Below are 24,318 nucleotides of genomic sequence, written 5' to 3'. Positions count from 1 at the left end.
CTGGTCCCTTAATGCTGTTTTTTTTGGTAATTTGTGCAGGGTTGACTTCCCCTGGCAACCAAAAACACACTTCTTTGGTGACATTATGCTCTCTCACTCTGCTCAGTGAATGTCTCTGTCTGGTCTACGAGTGCGTGCGCGCGTGCGTCTTTCCGGGGGAAGTGCCCTTTGGACCCATATAAGGAAATTCCGCCCTCTCTTACGTGAGAGAGAGCCATACTCGAAAAAAACTTCCCGAAACTTGTGACAAACCGGAAGGACAATTTTTGGAACAAAAATACTCCTTCAAACGTACAACTTAACTTTTGAAACTTTGTCCATGTTTAGCATGGGAATCCAACTCTTTAACAGTGTAAAAAACTCAGTATGCATGAAACAGCAATTCACCCCCCCTTTAATCATTGACTATTCATGGTCAATAACATTAGTCTTAATTGAAATGCATTCTACTGATTTCTGATCCCCTGCACAGAACACAAGCTCTTTAAACTATTAATTGAGGTATGAGTTAAGCAAAGATACCTTATAGCAAGAAACTATAACATGTAAACAATGCTAAGGTCACAGCATTCAATATTTAAGGAGCTCTTTGGTCTAAATTGTGACTGAACTTTGAAAGCTTGCTAAATAAATGTTGCTGGCTCAATACTAGTTCAGCTTTGTCAACAGCATAGTGGCATAATGATGATTACCAAAGAAAATAACTGACTTATTCTTCATATTTTTTTAAAGAAACAATCATAGTTATAGTAACCATGGTATAAGGATTACGCTTTGGAAGGTTGAGGCAAAATAAAATAACTTTTGGTTTTCACTTTTCAGTATGAACCCGTTTGTTATTTGAACTGTAAACCTGTCTAAGGGAATTTTTAGACCTTTGTTTTGTTTTCTGAAACAGGGATTTTTTTTATTTATTTTTTTACAATGTTGCATTTTCTTCTTGTTTCAGTTCACTTTCACAAGGAACCACTTTCACATTTCAAATGTAACCAAAATGGCTATGCATGTCACATGAGAGTAAAACTGTCCTCTCACTGGTCAGAGTGCACCCGTTTATCCACAAACACCCACATACATACATACATACATACATACATACCATACATACATACCATACATACATACCATACATACATACCATACATACATACCATACATACATACTTCAAGTTAGACAAAACTTTTATTTTGGTGGTCTGTAATGAAGACATTTGAGTTTCTGTTTTAATAAACTGTATTATTACTTGAAGTATCCTCTACTGTGCAATAGTAATATATTTGTTATAATTTCTTCAAGTTATAGCAAACTTTTATTTTGACGGGTTGTAGTGAAGACCTTAGTTTATGTGTATATATATGTGCTCATGAAGTGACTCTGATAGTAGCTCTGTAGATGAAGTTTGTGTCCATACCCTGATAAAGTAAGTGAGATGGCAGACACTAAATCAAAACGAACACCACGCAAGCCTCAGTGTGTAGAAGAAACTGCGGCGCTCATTCACACAGAGAAAAATACATATCGTTCGCAAAATTGAAACCGGTATATCGGGTGAACCGGTTTTCCATCCAGCACTAATACATACACACACACACGACCACAACCAAAGACTATATTTGGCAGGAGGACGATGACAGCAAATAGACCACATAAATTTGGTCTTATTCTATTATTAACCATTTTAAACCGGGTTGAGTGAAGATCTAAGAGGCTGTTTACACCTGGCCGTTTTCGGCGATCGGATAGCTGTCCGATTGTGAAAAGACCAGGTGTAAATGCCCTCCGAAACGCTTTTGAGACGGATTTAAATCCGATCGCTGAAACCACTTCAGGAGGTGGTCTGGGCCGCATTCCAGACGAAACTGGACAAGTGTAAATGCATCTGGTTGAAACCACATCTGTAAATTTTACTCCTCCCAACAATGCCAATAAATAAACGTGAGAGAGTGTTATATGCTATATGTCATGTTATAGCTAGATATGACGGCGCTACTGCTGTACTGCTGCTACTGCCGCAGATGAGCAGCTGAGTATCTCTTCATCAAGCCAACGTGCAAACTATCGCAAATCAAAGTGAAAGTATGTTGCACACGCTTACACAATAATCTTCATTAAAAGTAAAGAAACTAAATGATCTTACCAGTGCTGTTGTCGCTCTCTTTTATTGCGGTCTCTGATTTTGAAATTAGCTGATGATCAATAAAATGCAGCTCATATCTGTTGCTTTCGGTGACGTGAACTCATTTAAATCTGCATATAGCGTGGGAATCGGATTTATATCCGTTTTGCAAAAAACACATTTATGTGACCAGGTGTAAATTGAATCATTTTGATAAAGCAGATAGCTATCTGATCAGTAAAAACACATGAAGTGACCAGGTGTAAACAGGCCCTAAGTGAAGTACAGATCCACTATGGTTTTTACCTTTGAAGACCTGTGAAATGTTATACAACAGTGCGCATTTTAATATTTAAAATAACCCTGTGTGCTCCCACTGCACGTCCCACTGCAATTCCCCCTATTTTTTTTTTTTTTACTGAATTAATCAACATTATGCCACAGGTGTTGTTGATAGCCTTGGTTCAGTACAAGTTAGCTTGATGAAAAAGGCTTATATGTTGATATTTCATTAACCTGTTGTCCTGGTCCCTGATTGGATGCCTGCTGGTTGGCAGAATGACTGGCGGCAGCTGCAGTTTGTTGTTGGAAGAGGTTGGCTGGATACACGCCCCACGGGACTCCATAGTACTGAGGAGGGACTACAGCCGGACCTGCAGGAATAAATAATGAGCTGCATTCTAAGGACTCTCCATATTTAAGATCCCAGGATTGTCTATGCTATGATTGATATTTATAAAGTGTGTACATGCGTATACCTGCAAGTGATGCAGCTGCTGCCAATCCTGCAGCAGTGTAAGGGTCTGTTCCAGGAGGACCAGCATTGATTATGTAAGGGTTTGGCACAAACGCAGGTGCAAGGCCTACGGGGGGAAAAAAAAGAAAAAAATAAATAAAAGAAAAGAGCATTAGATTCAAAACAACACAGGACAGATTAATTTGGAGACTGCCTGTTACACCACAAAATCCACATGTCAGCAGGATATTACAGATCAAAAGCACTTTGGTCAAGTTTTTGGCTGCTAAAGACTTGAGCTTTAGAGTTGAGCTTTTGGCAAGTTCACAAGCTTGCATCATAATTGAGTCTCGAGTGAGGTACCTAGCCCAGGCATAGCTACTCCAGCCACTTTATTTCCCCCAGCCAACTGAAATAAACATTATTTAGCTAAAAATACCATGTTTATGAATTCTATGTTCCAAAAACATGTATGATCAGCACCACGTAGCGGAAAAGGGATAAGGGAGTCTCTGTATGAAAGTAAATGTCAGTAAGAGGTTGTGTTACCGAGGTGTTGCTGTTGGGCTGCAGCAAGGGCGTACTGTTGCTGCTGTGCTGCAGTCAGCTGCTGAACTGTGAGATGACCAGATCTCTGGAACAACTAAAAAAACAAAACCAAGAACAAGTTATTACATCTTTTTATTAACACATTTTTTCTTCTGCATAAAGCAGCAACCAGAAATACTCCAAATTCACAATACTGTTCAGTTGAGCAAAAACCAGAATCTTTAATAAGAAATTTTAATTTAATTCATACAGTAAAGCGTTTTATTTTTAACATTTAATTCAATTTCTTTAGTATTTCATTACTACATGTTAAATACACCTTCAGTCCTTTGTTCAATTGTTTGTAATTTGCTTTGTTATTTTTACCAAAAAAATGTAATTACAAAAATAACTATCACGTGAAATAAATTGTTCTTGTAAAAATAAAAACTGCTCATACCTAAAATATGAATTTTAGCATATCGCCCAGCCCTAAATGAGTATCTGTACCTGCTGTTGGGAGTTGTAGTCAAACAGGTTGACTGGAGCACCAGATGAGTCCACCTGGATCTGATTTCCAGCATAGTCAAATTGGAGTGACTCCATGCCCACCTGCTGCTCCATGCCACCCATGCTCTGGGCTTCCTGGCTCTGGAAGTCCTCGGTGGGGGGTTTGTTTGTGACGTTGGGTGGCTGCAGAGCGTGCGGGTGATGCTGCACCATCATTTCCAGACCGGCCTGACTGGGGCCCAGTCGTTCAACTGCCTCTGTGGGGGATGCCTGGCGACTGCCTGGGGTGGGGCTGAAGGAAATCAGTTTTAAATGAAAGTAAACTTACTTCATTTATAAATAATGAAGCAAAGAAATTGTTGCAGGGTCACTAATCACTGCCCTATTGAAGGCCATTAAAGTTCTCAGTTTTTATTCGTTTACAGTTTTCAATATCAGTTTAAATTTGTTTTTATAAAACGGATAGTTCTGGTCCTTGATTCTGATTGGTTGAGCCGCGTTCAAAGCCGTTGTAAATTACTCAACAAACACCTGTGACCGCATTACATTAGTATTACTGTGCAACTGATTCTTTGTTGCTGCATGTGTTGCTTGGCAATCTCTTTGGAATTACAATGCTTGGCAGAGGAATAAATGTGTTATAACATTATATTTTTTGTTGCGGGTGTTTATTTTATGAATAAAATAAATAGTAAAATGAATATTTTTATGGAGTAACCGTTTTATAAAAGCAATAAGCCCCTTGAAGCCATGATTTACAGTGAATTTAGAACAGCTAAGGGGGTTTTCTAAATTCACTGTAAATCACGGCTTCAAGGGGCTTATTGCTTTATAATAAGGCGTACATAGTTTTGTTCTGGATTTCAAGGAGAAGCATCAATTTTAATGCCACTAACATTGGTCAGACAAATAATCCCATCCCCAACCTCACGTCATTAGTTAAGACAATCTTGCTGTTTCAGAGTGCTCATGCTTCCATACATCCAGTGTTAACACATTTTGGGATGATTAAACTATGAATGGCATATTAAGCAGAGATTAGAGTATTTTTACAAAAAATTACACATTTAAATTTCGGCCTGTTAAGCATTATATAACAAATTGTTCCATCATTGGCTATGATGCCGATCAGAAATTTAATTATACTCAACATTTGAAGCTTTAAGGGAGATTTTGCATTATCAGCCACACGCACAAAACCAGTCAGTTTATTACTACTTGGCAAAGAATGTGCTATAAATGTGCCACTCTTTTTATGCTTTATTTAGCACAAAGTTATAGCTACCACAACTCTGGGGACATTTATGATTCAGCAAAATTAAAGGGTTAGTTCACCCAAAAAAAAAAATTCTGTCATCATTTACTCACCCACATGTTGTTCCAAACCTGTATTAGTTTCTTTCTTCTGTTGAACTAAAAAAGAAGAAATTTTGAAGAATGTTGGTAACCAGACAGAATAAAACATTCTATGGATGTCAATGGTTACCGTCAAGTGTCTAGTTACCATCATTCTTCAAAATATCTTCTTGTGTGTTCAACAGAAGAAACAAACTCATATAGGTTTGGAACAACAAAGGATGAGTAAATTATGACAGATTTGATGGCAGATTTTTGGATGAACAACCCTTTAACTGGATCCACAATAGGCTAGTGTCAGCCTCAACAGCAAGTAAAAAAACCAGACTGGTCACTTTACATGTCTTTAAGGGCTAAGCATGTATTTAAAAAAAATTACTTTTTTTTTTTTTTTCATGTTAATACTATGGAAGCTTGTTTCCGCCACAAAAAATAAAAAAAACCAGATAATTGCGACTTATCTCACATTTGCGAGTTTACATCTCGCAATTCTGACTTTATTTCTCAGAATTGCGAGATATAAAGTCAGAATTGCGTGAAATAAAGTCAGAATTCTGAGATATAAAGTCAGAATTCTGAGATATAAAGTCAGAATTGCGTGTTATAAAGTCAGAATTCTGACTTTTTTTCTCGCAATTGCGACTTTATATCACGCAATTCTGACTTTATATCTCAGAATTCTGACTTTATATCACGCAATTGCGAGATATAAAGTCAGAATTGCATGATATAAAGTCGCAATTGCGTGTTATAAAGTCAGAATTGTGAGATATAAACTATTCTAAGGTAAAAAAAAAAAAAAAAAAAAAGTCCGTCTTTTTTTTCCCCCTTAGAATTGGACTTTATATCTCACAATTCTGAGAAAAGATGTCAGAATTGCGAGATATAAACTCGCAATTATGTGTTATAAAGTCAGAATTGCGTGATACAAAGTCAGAATTCTTAGATATAAAGTCAGAATTGCGTGATATAAAGTCGCAATTGCGAGAAAAAAAGTCAGAATTCTGACTTTATAACACGCAATTGCGACTTTATATCTCGCAATTCTGACTTTATATCTCCGAATTCTGTCTTTATTTCACGCAATTCTGACTTTATATCTCGCAATTCTGAGAAATAAAGTCAGAATTGCGAGATGTAAACTCGCAATTGTGAGATAAAAAGTCGCAATTATCTTTTAAAATGTTTTATTAAGTGGCGGAAACAAGCTTCCATATAATACAGTTGCCAAGTAAAACTCTGCTTGGAAAATAACTATCATACTTGAAGTCTTTACAGTCACGGTCCATCCCATTCAGCAATCCTCTGGCATTTGCTATTGAGGCATCCCCTTCATCTCCAACTTTCATCTCAGGACTTTTGTCTTCCTCAAATGGAGAAGCCTTTTCTTTTGAATCGCTCTTTTCCCTGCCATCTGGATCTGCATCTGCTCCACCCTGGAATCACCATCAATCAAAGTTAAACACAGGGATTCCTGAGAGAATGAGGCCAATTTACTTTAGGTTGTGTTTGAATCATTAAGTCATCTTAATCTAGTAAAATGAATTTGTCAACGCTTACAGGTTCATCAGAAAAAGAAGCTTATGGTGATGACTGAGCAACATTTCTAAAGTCTGAGAAGAAATCTGACATACAAAAAAATGCATGCGATATGCATATTCACTGCTTAAAGCTTTCATTAAATCAAAACCTATTTACTGAAAGGGACAGTTTACCCAAAAATGAAAATTCTGTCATCAGGTCATTCCAAACCTGCATTACTTTCTTCTGTAGAACATAAAAGATAATATTTTGAGGTTTTTCAATGGCCACCTAAACATATCTTTTGTATTCAACAAACTAAAGAAATGCATACAGGTTTAGAACCACATGAGAGTGAGAAAATTACAAAACTAAATTTCTGGGGGAACTAACCGTTTATTGCATGTTATTGTTTTTATTGTTAACAATGTATCAATGAATATATACACAATTTTTAGCCTTTAATCAAAATGTCATAATCTACTTTTAAATGTCATGTTGGCTTATGTCTTTACAAAGAGCCAGTACGTATCAGTGCAGGCAAGACTGGTACATAGGCCTAATGTCTCAAATCCTGATATTACATGCGTAATAATAATAATCAATCTACAAATTCTCCTTTTATTCTGAAGGGCATTTGTTTATAAACAGTAGTACTGGGAGGTAAACCGGTTCATCCGGTATACTGGTTTAAATTTCTCAAACGATATGTATTTTTCAAATACCGCCACATCAGTGTGTAACAAACAATTGCTGTATCTATTCAATGGCCACGATGAACGCTATGTAGAGTGAATTGAGACGGGACTTCTATTAACTGCATACCCTTCTTATTAATGGTTATAACGTATAATTTTAAAACACAACAATAAATAACCCACAAAACGAACTCTCTTTAATATTGCAAATACCACATAGCGAACAATGTTGCTCAACATCAAATGGCAAACAAAATGAAAGCATAACGAAACTGAGCTACTCAATTGTGCTTCACAGACTGTTTATCAGTCAGAATAATAGACAGCATAGTGCACCTTTACTACTTTACTATTACTCCCACAGTGCTGGAGATCCAGTGAAGAAATCCATTGAATTCACCACAGAATTAATAACATCACTGCAAGGTCTAGTGAGAGGCATTCAGATTCGGCGCCGAATTCTCTGTTATAAACCATGGATATCAGATCAAACAGCGCTGATGTGGAAACCAGGAGAAACATTGTGCCATGAATGAACAAGTTATAGAAGACTCTAAGTCCACAAATTAGCAACATTTGATTGAATGTAGAAACACTAACTGTTACAATGGTATTGTAGGCTGAAACAGTCAAACACTAACAAACACTATACATCTTTTTCCAGTACTTTAAACTCTAATATTATCATATATTTAAATGCTATTTTTAATGTGATGACCAAAACATTGTGTTCATCCCTCAAAGATTGTCCCCATTTATAAAACAAAGTTAAGATGTCAAAAGGCAGGCATAGTTTGATAGAACACTTCTCAAATTTTTTGAAAATATAAATTACATTAGGACATTACTCATGCCGAGAAACTGCTGATAAGAGACAAAAAACATTTTTGACATTTGACATAGTTTGACATGCAAGCGCTTACTGGCTCTAATATTATCATATATTTAAATGTTATTTTTAATGTGATGACCAAAACATTATGTGTTCATCCTTCAAAGATTGTCCCCATTTATAAAACTAAAAGTTAAGATGTAGGAAAACTGACACTTATTTAAAAATTAACCACTTAAAGCTAGGGTAGGTAATCCTGTTCAGAAAAAAAAAACATTCCAAATTTGTTTAAACTGTCTTTATATACCAATACATAATTAAAATGTAAGTACTCTGAAAAAGAAAGTATAAAAATCGAGTGTCTGTAGACCTCTCACGACTGTTGTAAACACAGGTCATTATTTCCATTCACTCCACCCCCTCCCTTCTGGGCTCCTTCCAAAGCCACGCCCCCAAAACACATGAACGCGCGACGCCAAACGCTCAGGCTCAGCTGAAGACGCATTTATTATTTACCTGAGACGAGCGGAGAGGAAGGAGCGCAGTGCATGCAGTGACATCATGTCAGAATCACATGTAATAAAATACCTAACTTTATCACTATGAATATAAACAAATATGATGGCTTTTAGTACTCACTATCAAGCTAGCATATCGATACTGGTAAAGTTTAAAATATATTTTGTTTGATTCGGTAACGAGCTATATTTAGGCTATAGGTAACGAGCTATATTTATAAGGCAAAGCTAGGTTGCATTGATACACGTTTTTCCATTACCATCAGTTAAACTGTGATGAAGGTGAATTTCGTGTACGAGTCATAACATATACAGTGTTTTGCATGTAAGAGTTTCCATGATGAAAACATTGTTGACTCTGATGAGGACTAACGTTACACTCCGGTGACAAGTACCGCATCGTCGGTTCGAGGACAGGTCCACTCCGGGGTCGGGGACGAAGCAGAGGAGGTCGTTCAAGAGTGCGGGCAGGGTCCGAGGAAGTAGTTTAGCAAAGTAGCAAAGCTGGCATTGGTACTTTTTGCTGCATTTTCTCAGCCATTGTGCCGCAAACTCCTGCTTACTCGGTGTAGTGAGCTGAATATTTCCGGGAACGGTGACATGTGATGATGAGTGCACGCAGGGCTGTGCACGCAGTGGTGCTCGGGCACGAGACATGAAGGCATCTGATTGGTTCTTTACATTCGCACCGAATGGCAGTGATTGGTCAGAGTTTTTACTGTCCTACAGCTGCTACAGAGGTCAGATTTTTTCCATTCCTTTTTCTGAACACATAATGTATTGACTACTATCAGAATGGAAGGACCATTTCACCCAGTATAAAAAAAAATGTTTCTGAACAGGATTACCTACCCTACCTTTAAGCCCTGAGGGCATTTTTAGAGTTGTTTTTTCTGAGTGACACAGACAAAACTAAAGACTCATAACTCCAAAACTATAGCAAGGAGAGTCAAAAGGTAGGCATAGTTTGATAGAACACTTCTCAAATTTTTAGAAAATATAAATTACATTAGGACATTACTCATGCCGAGAAACTGCTGATAAGAGACAAAAAACATTTTTGACATTTGACATAGTCTGACATGCAAGCGCTTATTGGCTTATTAGCTATTTCCACTCCCTAATTATCTATTTTTTTCACTCGTTTTGCTTTTGAATTCATATTAAGACATTATGAATGATAATAATTTAAGTTTAATTTTATTAACACCTCAACTCATGGTCAGCCCCGCAATGCTACCAAATACTTTCTGTAAAACTTAGTGGCTCCGATGTGGCTACCCTCAAATATTAGTCTGGAGCCCTGTGAACTTAAAATAAAAACTGCAAAATGTAATTTCTGTATGTTAAATCTATTTATTACTAAGGTATTTATCAGCAATAGAGTGAAAATGTGAATAAAACGGCATTGCAGGTTGAGTTAAGCTGTGCCCCTAAATTTTCTGCGTGGGCTCCTAAATATTTTCAGTAAGGGGCTACAGTGCTCCTAGTAAAAAAAAAGTTAGTCTGGAGCCCTGATAATAACAATAATAATAATAATAATAATAATAATAATAATAAAGTTTATTACAACACCTGCAAAAATAAAAGTTTGGTCTAACTTGAAGAAATTATAAAAGAAATTGCACAGTAAAATGTATTTCTTAAAGTAAATTTGTATTTGTCCTTAAAATGTTTTTTATATTCTCTGTACTCCTGACAGTAAAATAAGCCACAATAAAGGTCCAGTGAAAAAAAAAATTATAATAATTTGATATACCGTGAAACCGCCAGAATCTTAAATACAGCGATACAGATTTTGGGTCACACCGCCCAGCACTAGTAAACAGCTGTCAATTCAACAAGGACGTCCCGCCCACTCATGGTGGGGGGAGAAAAATAAAAAAAGATTGGAAATGTCCTTTTTCCCAACAGAAATGAATAAGTAACTGTTCACCCCAACAGTTACTTATTCATTTCTGTTGGGAAAAAGGACATTTCCAATCTTTTTTATTTTTAATAAAACAAAAATTAAAAACTGCATGTATTTACTGGTGTTTCTTTTAGATTTCCCTTTCAAAAAATCTTCTCTGATTTTAGATCACATATGCTAAAATAAAAGTCTAGAGTTATGTATTAAGATACCCAAAGAGAATAATAAAATAATCATTGACTCACATAGCCTCCGTTTCTGTAGCGACCATCCATCTTTTCACCAGGAGAAGAGCTGAGGACATACTCCACCATACTCACACCCAGACCACCCCCCTCTGAGCGTGGGGACAGCACTGAGCTCGCGTCTCCGTTCCCATTGTAGCCCTGGCCTGGTCGTCTTTGCACCATAATGGGCTGAGACACAGAATGATCTAGACACAGCAGAGGAAAAAGAACACCAATGATGAATATGACATAATGATGAAAATGACAACTAGAGCACAAATAAAACATTTAAGCATGCATTAAGAAAACCATGGTAATACTACCATAATTTTTAAGCAATATTAGAGGACATGTATACACACGGCAGAAACAGTAGCTCCCAGCCCTACTATTTCTGCAGTGTATATACACATCCTCTAATATGGCCACCAGCAGCGAATCAAATTTAAAAAAAAAAAAAAAAAAAAAAAAGATTCACCTGACTATCGATTCAACATTTAGCAAAGGCTGCAAAGCCGACTCCGTGTTACAAATATGTTAGACCTATCACTTCTGCCACAAAAGATTGCTTTATTAATAAACTTCCTGATCAGTTTCATCATCTCAGCATCCCAGATGGCTTAGAAGAACTCGATATTGCGACAGAAATCTCTCTTTTCCAGCATTTTAGACACAGTTGCTCCGTTACGCTTAAAGAAGATTAAAGAAAATAGTCAAACGCCGTGGTACAACAAGCACACTCAGGCCCTTAAGAGAGCAGCCAGAAAAATGGAGTGCAACTGGGAGAAAACAAAACTAGAGGTATTTCGCATTTCATGGAAAGAGAGCTCGATTGCATACAGAGGCCTTAAAAGCTGCTAGACCAGCTTATTTTTCAACCCTATTAGAAGAAAATAAACAAAACCCTAGGTATTTATTTGAAACAGTAGCTAAACTAACAAAAAATAAAGCTTCAAGCCCAGAAGTTTCCAAGCAGCACAGCAGTAATGTCTTCATGAACTTCACTTATAAGATTGATAACATCAGGGAGAAAATTATTACTATGCAACCGTCTACTACAGTATCGCATCAGGCAGTGCATTGTAGTCTCCCGGAGACTACAAGGAAAAGGAAAAATTTGATTCATTCATTGCTATAGAAGAGGAAGAATTCGTTAAACTCGTTAAATCATCTAAATCAACAAAATGTATGTTAGACCCTATATACTGACTAAGCTACTGAAAGAGATGCTTCCAGAGGTCATAGATCCTCTTCTTAATATCATTAATTCATCTTTGTCATTAGGATACGTACCAAAAACTTTTAAGCTGGCTATGATTAAACCGCTTGTTAAAAAAAAACGCAACTTGATCGTACAGAATTAGTCAATTACAGGCCGATCTCGAATCTACCTTTTCTGTCAAAGATACTAGAAAAGGCAGTATATCTTCACAACTATGTTCCTTTTTAGAAAGACATGGTATCTGCAAGGATTTTCAGTCAGGATTTAGACCGTACCATAGTACTGAGACTGCTCTCGTTAGAGTTACAAATGATTTGCTCTTATCCGATCGTGGTTGTATCTCTCTATTTAGTGTTACTCGATCTTAGTGCCGCATTTGATACTATTGACCACAACATTCTTTTAAATATATCGAAAATGATGTTGGTTTTAGTGGAATTGCATTAGCATGGTTTAAATCATACTTATCTGACCGTAATCAGTTTGTAGCAGTAAATGAAGAGATGTCTCATCGATCACAAGTTCAGTATGGCGTACCACAAGGCTCAGTACTTTTAAAGGCAAGTACCGTTGCTTTTCACTCTGTACATGCTACCCTTGGGAGATATCATTAGGAAGCATGGAATTAGTTTTCACTGTTATGCTGATGATACTCAGCTCTATATTTCTTCACGCCCTGACGAAACTTACCAATTCACAAAATTAATGGAATGCATAGGTGATATAAAAAATTGGATGACTAGTAATTTCCTACTACTTAATTCTGAAAAAACAGAGAATCTAATTATTGGACAAAAAACTTCCTCACGTAATAATCTAGAATACTGTTTAACACTTGATGACTGCTCTGTCAAATCTTCGTCGTCGGTTAGGAACCTGGGTGTGCTCTTTGATACCAATCTTTCATTTGAAAGTCACGTGTCTAGTTTCTGTAAAACCGCATTTTTCCATCTAAAAAATATATATAAATTATGTCATATGCTCTCATTGACAAATGCGGAACAATTAGTCCATGGGTTCATGACATCAAGGCTAGATTATTGTAATGCTATTTTGGGTGGTTGCCCTGCACGCTTAATAAACAAACTACAGCGGGTCCAAAATGCAGCAGCTTGAGTTTACCAGAACCAGGAAGTATGACCATATTAGCCCAGTTCTGTCAACACTGCATTGGCTCCCTATTAAACATCATATAAATTGTAAAATATTGCTGATTACTTACAAAGCACTAAATGGTTTAGCGCCGCAGTACTTGAGCGAGCTCTTAACGCATTATAGTCCTTCACGTCTATTCCAATCTCAATATTCCGTTGATAATACCTAGAATATCAAAATCGACTGCTGGTGGTCGATCCTTTTCCTATTTAGCACCAAAACTTTGGAACAGTCTTCCTAACATTGTCCGGGAAGCAGACACACTCTGTCAGTTCAAAGCTAGACTAAAAATACATCTCTTTGACCTAGCATACACATAACACATTATAGACTTTTAATTCAATGTTAGGCTGCATAGACTAGGTCAGCCAGAACCAGGAACACTTACCATAAATCCTGTTTTGGATTTAAAAATGTTCTCGTTACATCATAAGAAGAATGGCGTCTACGCTAACATTAGTCTCTCTGTTTATCCCGAGGTTTACTGCAGTCCGCCGGATCCAGGCTGTATCCAGATCTGATGAAGGACCTGCGCCTGGATGCGACGACAGCGCAGTCCTGAAATATCAACTAGTATCTCCCCTGTGAAGGCCTCCTTCCCTTCCCTTTACCTCTCTACAGATAAAGCGTTGTCGGGATAATTCCGGTTCGCGTGGCTACGCGGAAGCAATGAAAATTCTATATTATAAATTAAGGCCAGACTAGTTTGTTGAGGGTTGATTTGTAGGGAAGGACTACACGCCTGCGCACATATATTCAAACGCGCATACCTATAGACTGAACTCGTGATGTGCATGTGTAAGCCATCTGCGTTCTCACTGGTTCGCGTTTTTGAAGTTTGCACAGAAAGAACTTAAGAGTTTTCTGTTAAAACGATGTCGTGTTAGCGGCCCCTAAGTTAATAACCAATGATCATTGCGACGGAAGTGAATCAATCAAACTAACTTTAGCTGGACAATAACTTTATTCTAGAGCTGCTATAAAGCCAAAACAATCTCTGTTACTTTAATTTCCTATTATCAATGTAAAGCCGCTTTGGAACAACCCACATTGTTAAAAGCGCTATATAAATGAAGATGACTTGACTATTGCTATTTTTTTGTTTACAATTTTAAAATAGATTTTTTTTTTTTTTAAATCCAGAATCGATATTAATACAAATTAAATTGCTTTATTTTTTTCCTTGCTTATAGATGAGGTTGACAGAAGTTAGCCACTTTTGTTCCAACAGAGGATGAAATGTGTCGTTATCTATGAGAGTTTTAGTGACGTAATATCCTAAGTGGACACGTGAAAGCGATGTAAGACTGAAAGCACTGAAAAGCCTTCGTGCTATTCATCTTTAAAAGACTGTGATCTCGATTCAAACACCCACGTGATCTTTCAATTCGTCTTTCTATTAAACTTTGACAAAATCATATTGCAACATTCAAATCTGTGTTGCCGCCGACCCAGAGAGAGTTGTCATGAAACAGCTTCATAAACAGTATTTTCAACATTATTTCTGTGATAAAATAGTTCAGATCATCATTGAAGTACTGGGATGAAAGTTTAAAGTTCAAATATACACACTGATGTCTATGGTAGCGATCAAAATAGAGTAAAACAGCTTTTGATAGAAACTTGGCACTTAAAATAATGCATAAAAATTACATTGTTTAGCCACTAGGTGGCGACAAGTGACTTACAATTTTTTATTTGTTATTGAATCATTCATTCAAGAGAATGTAGTACTGTATGATGCTACTGAAATAAAACTCAGAAAGATGTGATGAATTGTTTTTGTAAATAAGATTCATCTTGTACATCACAGTACAGTGTGTATAAGTGCATGACTTAGCTTTCCCCCATGGTCTAGTGTTAAAAAATAAATTAGTGGCCTAAACATATTTTTCAAATCACTCTTTTGGCAAAATCTTAAACAAGTTCAGGTAGTTAAACACCATTTGCAATTCCCATGCACTTGTTTTGCAAAAAACACTCACTCACTAACACTAAAATACCGAACTTGTCCTTTAAAAAAAAAACATAAACAAGTGCATCACTCACTCACTAACACTTCGCACTGTGATGCACTTGTGTTAAAAAAAAAACGTAAACACAAGTGGTAAATTACAGCTGTGTTGTAGTTTACCACTTGTGTTTACGTTTTTTTTAACACAAGTGCATCACAGTGCGAAGTGTTAGTGAGTGAGTGATGCACTTGTTTATGTTTTTTTTTTAAAGGACAAGTTCGGTATTTTTCACTTAAAGCCCCGTTTACAGATCGTTTCTGATGAAATAGAACGGTTAAGATTAAATTTTGGACAAATGCTGCTGTCCCGAGAATTTTAGGTTTCTTTCGCTTTCCCCCCCACCAGTAGACTGGGTGTATAGGTGCACTCGAACACTCCTTCCTAAAACACATTAAACTTTCGTTTACAAAGACGTGAAACTCACTGAGTGGTCAGGAGTGTCCACTGATATGCTCACACAAAAATCGCTGCAAAATATGCTTTCCAACAGGTTTTATCGTAGTTTTTGTCTCCTCCATTGACTTGCATTGGATGTGCTGTGAGGTACGGTATTACTCCGCGCCGGAAACTGAAATGGGGTTCAGGGGTTGTTGTTTTCTTCTTCTTCATGTTTTTTTTTTTTTTTTTTTTTACGGCGGATCGCAAACAATGAAATGCCAGTGGTTTGCTTGCAAAGGTGCATTATCGCCTTAACTGGGCTGGAGTGTCTATTATTCAAGCTCTCAACGGAAGAATGTACGGGTGTGAGACGTTTGGAAAAATAGCTCCACAGTTTTACAACGAATGGTAAAACACCTGTTGGAATGGAAAGCATATTTTGCAGCGATTTTTGTGTGAGCATATCAGTGGACACCCCTGACCACTCGGTGAGTTTCACGTCTTTGTAAACGAAAGTTTAATGTGTTTTAGGAAGGAGTGTTCGAGTGCACCTATACACCCAGTCTACTGGTGGGGGGGAAAGCGAAAGAAACCTAAAATTCTCGGGACAGCAGCATTTGTCCAAAATTTAATCTTAACCGTTCTATTTCATCAGAAACGATCTGTAAACAGGGCTTTAAGTGTAAAATACCGAACTTGTCCTTTAACACAAGTGCATCACACTTCGCACTGTGATGCACTTGTGTTAAAAAAAAAACGTAAACACAAGTGGTAAACTACAACACAGCTGTAATTGTTCAGAGTCACAACTGATTTCTAATGATTAAACCACCTGTACAAAATATAAGCCAGTTCAGAGTGCACAGGTGCACTGAATGTTGATACAAACAATGAATGGAAACAAACAGAGGAAGAGGAGAAAGAGCATGTGTAAAATGTGGTGAACGAGGAGGATGAGAACAAGAAAGAGAAAGGTGTGGACAGTGTTGTCAAGGCTGGATCTGGCACACCATAGGGTTTTCCCTTTGCGTGGCAAGAGACATAATTGTGGACAAAGTCCTCAGTCCAGACCCAGACAATTTGTTTCGATATTTTTATTTTTTTGCACTGTAACATGCTATTCATTTAGTTTTCATTAACCTTTTGGGCTTTTGTAGAAGGACTACTATATTTTTATAGAATGCAAGGGCTGAATATACAAAAATACAATACAAGGGTTTTTCCTGCATAGAGAATTATGAGGCGGCCGCCTCCGTCAAATTTCGTGCCGCCTCCGGCTCTCGACAAAACTCGGACCGACAGTCATGGTCAGATACACTTTTTCCACCGTGACGGTTCTGTTGCGGTTACCGCTTGTGCCCATTGTCAACCCGTATAGTGCTGCTGCGCGCAGTAATAAAAACATTCCATTCCAATTAATCGAGGGTGGATGACAGATAAATAATTTTGTGTTGAGTTTAATAAAGACACGGAACTCTCATCACGGTAAAACGCAATGAACGTGCGTCACTCTACTTTCGTTTTCAACAACGTAATTCTCTTCATGGAAAACCAATCAAGGAAAACATATCAGGGCTCGACAATAACGCATGTCTGGGACCATATACTTTGTCCGGGACACGTGTGTTTTTTTCTTTCTTTCTTTTTTTAAGGGAAAAGTGAGAGAGAATTGTAGCCCATCCGGACAAATGCCCTGATTAAAAAAAAAATTAATATAAAAATATTCCGAATCACCGAAAACGTGAGGATCATTCTGTTTTATTTCATTTAATGTAAGTGGCGATTGATAGCCTATAGTTGATAATAATATAGGCCTACCTAATGTACTGACGGTAACAAAGTTGCGCTGTTGAGGCTCGTGCTGTTATTTATAACATATTATAGTTAAGAAACAATATATAGCCTAGGCTACACACGATCAGAGTGATGTTTTCCTGAATGCCATCAAGATTGAAACCGAGACTGATTGCATAACAGTTCAATAAACAAATAGTTAAAATTAAGTCACTTACATTTGAGAGGCAATGACTGTTTTTGTTCTGTTTCAGCAGGGAAAATAGTTCCAAACAAAGATCACCGCAGAACCACCGCACATCTCACAGCAACACTCAGCCGTGTTTCATTACTGAATGATTCAGCGTTTTGAACGAATCGATTGAGTCAAAGATTCAATTACCTTTTCATAAACTGCCTCATTCTGAATGAATCAGCCTTTTGAATGAATCGTTTGAATGAATGACTCAATGACTCGCTCATTAAGACGGTCGCCTGCCGCCTCCTACTGGCGGTTTAGTTTCATAAAGTATCATTCTTTTCAACATTCCTTATTTGTATATTCTAAAATATTTAAAATAATCTAATTTAATACAGTTATAATTTTTCTATGTAAATTATTTAATTTGATTGGAAACAGCCTAATGTCTTATTATTTTAATTGAATATATTGATCAAATTTAAGAATTTGAAATGAAAGATGGAGCAAACATTTAATAAAATAAAACCTTATAAAGGTACAAAAATTATTCTGAGTGTTTTCAAACAGTGATGTAATGAAACATTGACAATTTAAGTTTGAATGGAGTAAAGCCTCTGTTAAGGCTATTAAGGAAATGTAATTTTGCCAAAAGAAGAACTTTTATTTTAAATAAATGTTCATTTTTAATTAGCCAACTTCAGTGTGATATGTTACCATATTATCATGCTTAAAACTGAGAATTTGAATAATTGTAATGTGATGATCAGATGTAGATATCTAAATCAGAGAATATGGGTGGTTTGCGGGTGGATTTTTTTATTTTTAACAGTGGATTTGGGTGACTCAAAGTGCACCAGATTAATGAATTTATCTTTAAAATGTACAAAAATTTCTTACGGGGGGGCATGCCCCCGGACCCCCCTAGAACTACCAACCTCCACCCACAAAAAGAATGCCGAAAACACATTAGGGTATATGATGATCTATGAAATAACATTTAATTACCTTATTATTAAAATACATTATTAGGATTTTACCACCTCCGCCTCATTTTGAGCCAGGAAAAACCCTGCAATACAATATTCAATACATTGCTATACCTGCAATACATACAGTATGCAATTTATTAACCTTGCCAAGTTGCGATTACAATACTTTATGTAATTTCAAAATATGTTTACTGTATACAGTATATATTTTATTCTGTAACTATATGCTCTGGAGTGTTCTCCATTTTTTGATGTAGTGTAATGAATGCTGAGCTGGAAGATGACATCACTGTTTTCTGCAGGTCTGCTTTATAGCTGAATTTAATTCATTTATTCTTTGATGAACTTTACACAGTTATTATAAACAGAACTGAATCAACACTGAACTGACTTCAGATAAAGACACCATTTTCTTTTTAGAGCTGCTTTACAGCTTTAACAAAACAATCGGTATTGTATAAAGCGCTATATAAATAAAGGTGACTACTTGATTTTGCATAAAAATAATGGGTGCCGGTTTCAAGAAATGTGTCTTAGCAATTGTGAAAAACTGTAAAGCATGGATCTCATGAATTAAGGATGAAGCTTTCTTCTCTTAAATGTTTAGTTAACAAATTTTATTTGAAGTAAAATGTTAATTCCATAAAAGTTTCCTACATAAATTAGATGCTTTTTACAAATATTATTGTTGTTCACCCCAAAATTTAAATCCTATCATTTAATCTCCCTCATGTCATTCCAAAACCATATGACTTTCATCTTTTCATACATTATGAATAATGAAAATTAAAAGTATCTTTTTAAAACTGAAAACCATGTTCTGGAATGTTGTCAATGTTCACTTTGATGTGCACAATAGTTATGAATTAAATTGACTCTTTATATCGTTTGTATTTTCGGAGCCCTTTTGGAAAGACATTTAAATTTATGAAAAAAGCTTGAAGAAAATAGTTGTGTCAGAATCATCCTCAAACAGAATATTTATATTTGTTTCAAATATGTTTCAAGCCTCTCAAAAGCACAGATGCAAATTAGCTTGTAGCTCTGAGACAACAACTGTGTTGTGATGGTCCCCGTTAAACAAATGACCTAAACTTTAAAACAAAATCCTAGTATTTCTCTTGAAATTATATCTTTAAAAAAAGGTAGTCACTTTTAACTCTATTTGAGCTTCTCTTAAACAGTTCCTGTGCTACTATGAGCAATAATTTGACAAGTAAATATCAAGTGTCAACGAGACCAGGATTATGCCTGTAGCCCAAAGGGTTCAAGAGCTGCAGCCATTTCATTTTGTTTATATAATTTTCAGCTTAAGAGATTAAAGTTAATAATTTTATAATTATCATTATTACTTTGAGAGGCACATTCTACTGTACAATAGTATTATAGTTCTGTCACAACTTCATAAAGATAAACCAAACTTTTATTCCTGACAGGCTGTCACAAAAACTGAGTACTTCTGAGTTTCTGTGTGTATATATATATATATATATATGATAACAGCTTTTTCTCTAACTAAATAGTGAAATGCTTGTGAAGTGATCTCTCAGAGCAGCTCTAGAGACAAAGTTCATGTGCTCATGTCCTCATAAAGTGAGATGGCAAACGCTGGCACTCAAGCATTGCGTGCACTTCAGTGTGTAGTTGAAGAAAACGCACCATTCACTCATAGACACGCAGACTTCATATTTAAGTCTTTTTTGCTGTCTAGGCATGGGCATGAGCTGAGCCCACCCAATCGGAATTTAGGAACGGATAGTGTTGATCTATTATTACAATTTGTGCATTGATTAAAAGCAATCTGAGGTGGGTTCTGTGTTTAAAGGTTTGATGAAGGGCTGTAGAATGCTCCAAACAACCACAAAAATTGCATTAATATTTCATTTATTAGCTGAAAGTAATGGAGAGGCTACTCTCGCACTTCAGTCTGTAGCAGAAAAGCAGAGGCTGACAAACACACGAAAATGGGAAGAAATGTTTGCGTGCTATCAAGGTGTAAATTACAAGGAGTTGTATCTTTTTGAATATGCATCTTATTTACTTAAAAATAAAATCAGATGTACATTTTATATTTACGATACATATCAAGTTGAAATTAGCTAGAAAACCTCGCTCATTTAATGTGTTGAATGTGCATTTATTGCATTGGATGAAGCAAGAATATAATGTAAGTGTTTAATTGTTGTTAATGCTGTTAAACTGAATATACGATGCAAACTGCTTAGATAAGAGGGCTGAAATAAGAATGCGCTGTTCATCTTTCAATCAGTTAGGGGCCATTCACATAGAACGCCTGGATGCCAGCCGAACTTAGCCCCGCCCACAACATTTGAGGTAGGGAAGTTCGGTCTGGACTTGATCTGTTTTGGAGCAACTATGCTCGAACCAGAGCTGTTCGGACCAATCAAATTGTCAGGGCGGGCTTTATACGATGATGGACAGATTATCAACAGTAACGTAATTATCCATGTCACCAAAGAGCGCTTGGGTTGAATTAGTTTACAACAAAGATGACTGCCTCTGGAGAATTGAGATGTGTAGATTCCGCAATCTGTTATAGAAGATATCGACAGTGCATTCATTTTAAAAGAGGAACAGAGAACCGCGATCAAGGCATTTGTAGCTCAGAAAGATGAATGAAGAGCATACGTCACTTATTCCGTTGCTCTGATTGGTTATTGGTCTATCCAATTGAGTGCAGAGACATTTTCTTTCCTGGTTCGGGTTGAAACACGCCCCTTAATCACAGCCCAATGGAGCAGTATCAGACTCACATTCTGACTAGAATCTGAGTATGACGACGTCAGGCTAATAGAACGCAGTTTTGCGGTTAAAAACACGAGACACATGTCCAGAGACGCATTTTAAAAAGTTATTTTAACTTGAGTACTACATTTTAGAAAGCAGTGTCATAGACGATACTTCCAAAAGTATGGAAGCGAGATGCGAGTGCAACAGTCAAACCCTAGGGTCTAGGGTGATGTTTACAAATAATGCATTGGAATGAAAATTCATTCTGTGTGGCATTTAATTGCCCCTTCCATGCAATTAAAGTTGCATTTATTGCTATAACATTAGGCTTCTAATGAGTTTTCTTTCCAAAAAGAAAAAAAAAAGTGCATTTTATTTAAAGTGGAAATAAGATAAAAATGGTCTTGTCATGAGGTGTGTTATAAATAAATATAGTTATCTATCCCCTCCCCAGAATGGCTAGGTACACATTTTCAAAAAAAAAAATTTTCAATCAATAATTATTTGGGGAATCTAAATTATAGGCAAATAACATAGAAATATTTTACAATTTACAAGTTACAAATATTTAGTACACCATTGGCATTAACTATAGTAAGCCTTGCTTGAAACAATTTTCTCCAATTTCATTTTGGTATGAATGTTTAACTCAAGTATGATCTCATGATCAAACAATTATGTAGCATGTAGCATTTCAGAAGAACTTACGGGAAGAACCCCAGGCATTTTCTCTCCATTCTTCACCCAGCAACATCCCTTTACGTCCATCTTTTGCCAATTCATCCGATTCCCACAATTTTTTTGCAGGAAGTAGCTGCAAAAAGGGTCAATGTGGCAATCACTTTTTGCAAAGTATACAACAACAGGAAAAAATCTAACAAGTGGAGTTGAAATAAGTTAAAGGTTTACAAGGAAATCAACACTTTTGATACTGGTCAAAAAAAGATTCAAAAGGACTATTAGACTCAGAATTACAACTGGCTTTTTAAAAACTCTGATCACATACCTCACCCATTCCACGAGACTCCAGAGCCAAGGCTTGAAAGTCATAATTCATCTCATCCACAGCGCGAACCTAGATAAAGCACATTTTATTTTCACCAGGATAGAGCCAGAATGTCTAATCTAATACAAAAACTATACTCCCATAAGAGTGCAACTAAGAGTGAACCATGATTTGCTACTTGCAATTGCAAGTCAGAAGTAGGTATTAAGTATTACCGGGATGAAATATATATTAATGATTCTCAAAACTAAAGACAGACTTGAAAATCCACACAACTCCTTTAAGATGTGAAAAATTGTAGGAGAAGTGAAAAACACAGGTAAGGAAAAAAAAAAGCTTTTAACAAGAATAACATGCAAAGTGCCATTTTTGTTGACTCAAAAGTGTATAAATGGAAAGATTTGTGGTCAATATGCTAATACATTATGAGGGTGGCCAGCGGTTCACTTGACTTTCATTTTTATGTACACAAAGGTGGAGAAATTTGAGCTGAGGGCAAGATAAAATGTTGCAGAATTTGATTGTCCTGCTTCCTTTTAACAAAACTCTTACCAACAAAATAGTTATTCAGAGTTAAGAGAATTTTGTTAAGAGTTGCTTTGTAAACACCTATATTGACTGAAAATGCATGTCTAAGAATTAGGCTATGTTCAGACTTTCTCTTAAAGCAGCACTATGCAGTTTTTTTAGCTTAAAGGTCCCATGACATGCTACTTTTTGTAGGCTTTAATATAGGCCTTAGTGGTCCCTAGTACTGTATCTGAAATCTCTTTTCAAAAATTCAGCCTCGGTGCAGAATTATAGCCACTACAAGCCAGTCCCAGAATGAGCTTCCTTCAGACAGGCCGTTTCGGTGTCTGTAGCTTTAAATGCTAATGAGGAGGAGAAAGGCGGCGCAAGGTGGAGGGTGGGTGTGGCCTTGACCATCTTGCGCAACGGTACCGGTCCGTGCATGTTTACGTTGGATATAGCAATGGCATGAAGACACGCAGTCGTTCAAGCATTTCAGTTTGACCCAGAATCTGATCCGGATGGAGAAGCAACAACTCAGCGGTTCCAGCAGGATGTTTCCGAATGGTTAGTTTAAAATATTATGTCTGGATACGGTACTTTATTCGGATGGTTTACAGTTATTATCATGTAGCTAACGCTAACCTACTGTTGCCTTTTCATGAGAGATCTGTAACATCTGTAATTTATCTTATTACAATTACATCATCAAGCTCTGCGATCTTGAAATGCGGATATCGCGCGCGCCGTATAACCAACAGGAAAACGGTTATCCAAATAACAAAGAAGTGTACAACACTCGCGTTACAGTGTGTGTATTCACACACATAAACTGCATAGCTGCATAGCTAATGTGACAGCCACATTCTACGTGTAACAGTCTAGGCAACCATAAACAGTAAAGCAACACACTTATATATCATTAGTTGACTTACTTGTCCGAGGTGTGTAGCTGAGCCAAAGAGAGTGATCCAGACTTTAGTTTCAGACGTTCAGCAAGCCCAGCTCTGTATTAACCCTTCGGTATTCATTTGTACATCCAATTATTGAGCAATTGTTATGCTTCGCTCGCTCAAAAGCCATGATATCTCTCGTGGACTAACTAAAATCGCGCGCGCGCGTTCCTACTTCCTAGCTCATTTTCTCATGGGCGGAAAATATTCTCTGGGCGGGCAAAGCAGAGACAGGGGAGGTAACATTCCTCCTTGTAACGTCACAAGGAGGAGATTCAAGATCAGCGCGATTGAGCTTCCATTTTCTCAAAGGCAGAGAAAGATAGCAAAAGCTTGATTTACACCGATTGAAATTTCTAGAAACTTGGGGACCATATACAGGCTAGGGGAACTCATATTAATGTTAAAA

The 24,318-nt window shown here is 36.8% G+C and overlaps 1 protein-coding gene across 5 annotated transcripts in view; it reads right to left on the bottom strand.

Moving 5' to 3' along the window:
- Positions 1-24,318, bottom strand: part of pum2 (pumilio RNA-binding family member 2) — a 126,609-nt gene that overhangs the window by 42,825 nt on the left and 59,466 nt on the right. For all 5 annotated transcript variants that reach the window (XM_079898963.1, XM_079898966.1, XM_079898965.1 and 2 more), the window contains exons 3-10: positions 22,447-22,515; positions 22,149-22,254; positions 10,974-11,161; positions 6,511-6,683; positions 3,892-4,183; positions 3,403-3,496; positions 2,876-2,980; positions 2,634-2,770 (exon numbers count right to left, since the gene is read on the bottom strand). In XM_079898963.1, coding sequence (XP_079755089.1) covers positions 2,634-2,770; positions 2,876-2,980; positions 3,403-3,496; positions 3,892-4,183; positions 6,511-6,683; positions 10,974-11,161; positions 22,149-22,254; positions 22,447-22,515 — 1,164 coding nt within the window. The remainder of the gene's footprint in view (positions 1-2,633; positions 2,771-2,875; positions 2,981-3,402; positions 3,497-3,891; positions 4,184-6,510; positions 6,684-10,973; positions 11,162-22,148; positions 22,255-22,446; positions 22,516-24,318) is intronic.

Source organism: Squalius cephalus (genome assembly GCF_949319135.1).
Source record: "Squalius cephalus genome assembly, contig: scaffold_37, whole genome shotgun sequence".
Taxonomy (NCBI): domain Eukaryota; kingdom Metazoa; phylum Chordata; class Actinopteri; order Cypriniformes; family Leuciscidae; genus Squalius; species Squalius cephalus.
The sequence above is the reverse complement of the archived record's forward strand: the minus strand, read 5'-3'. Positions and strand labels throughout refer to the sequence as shown.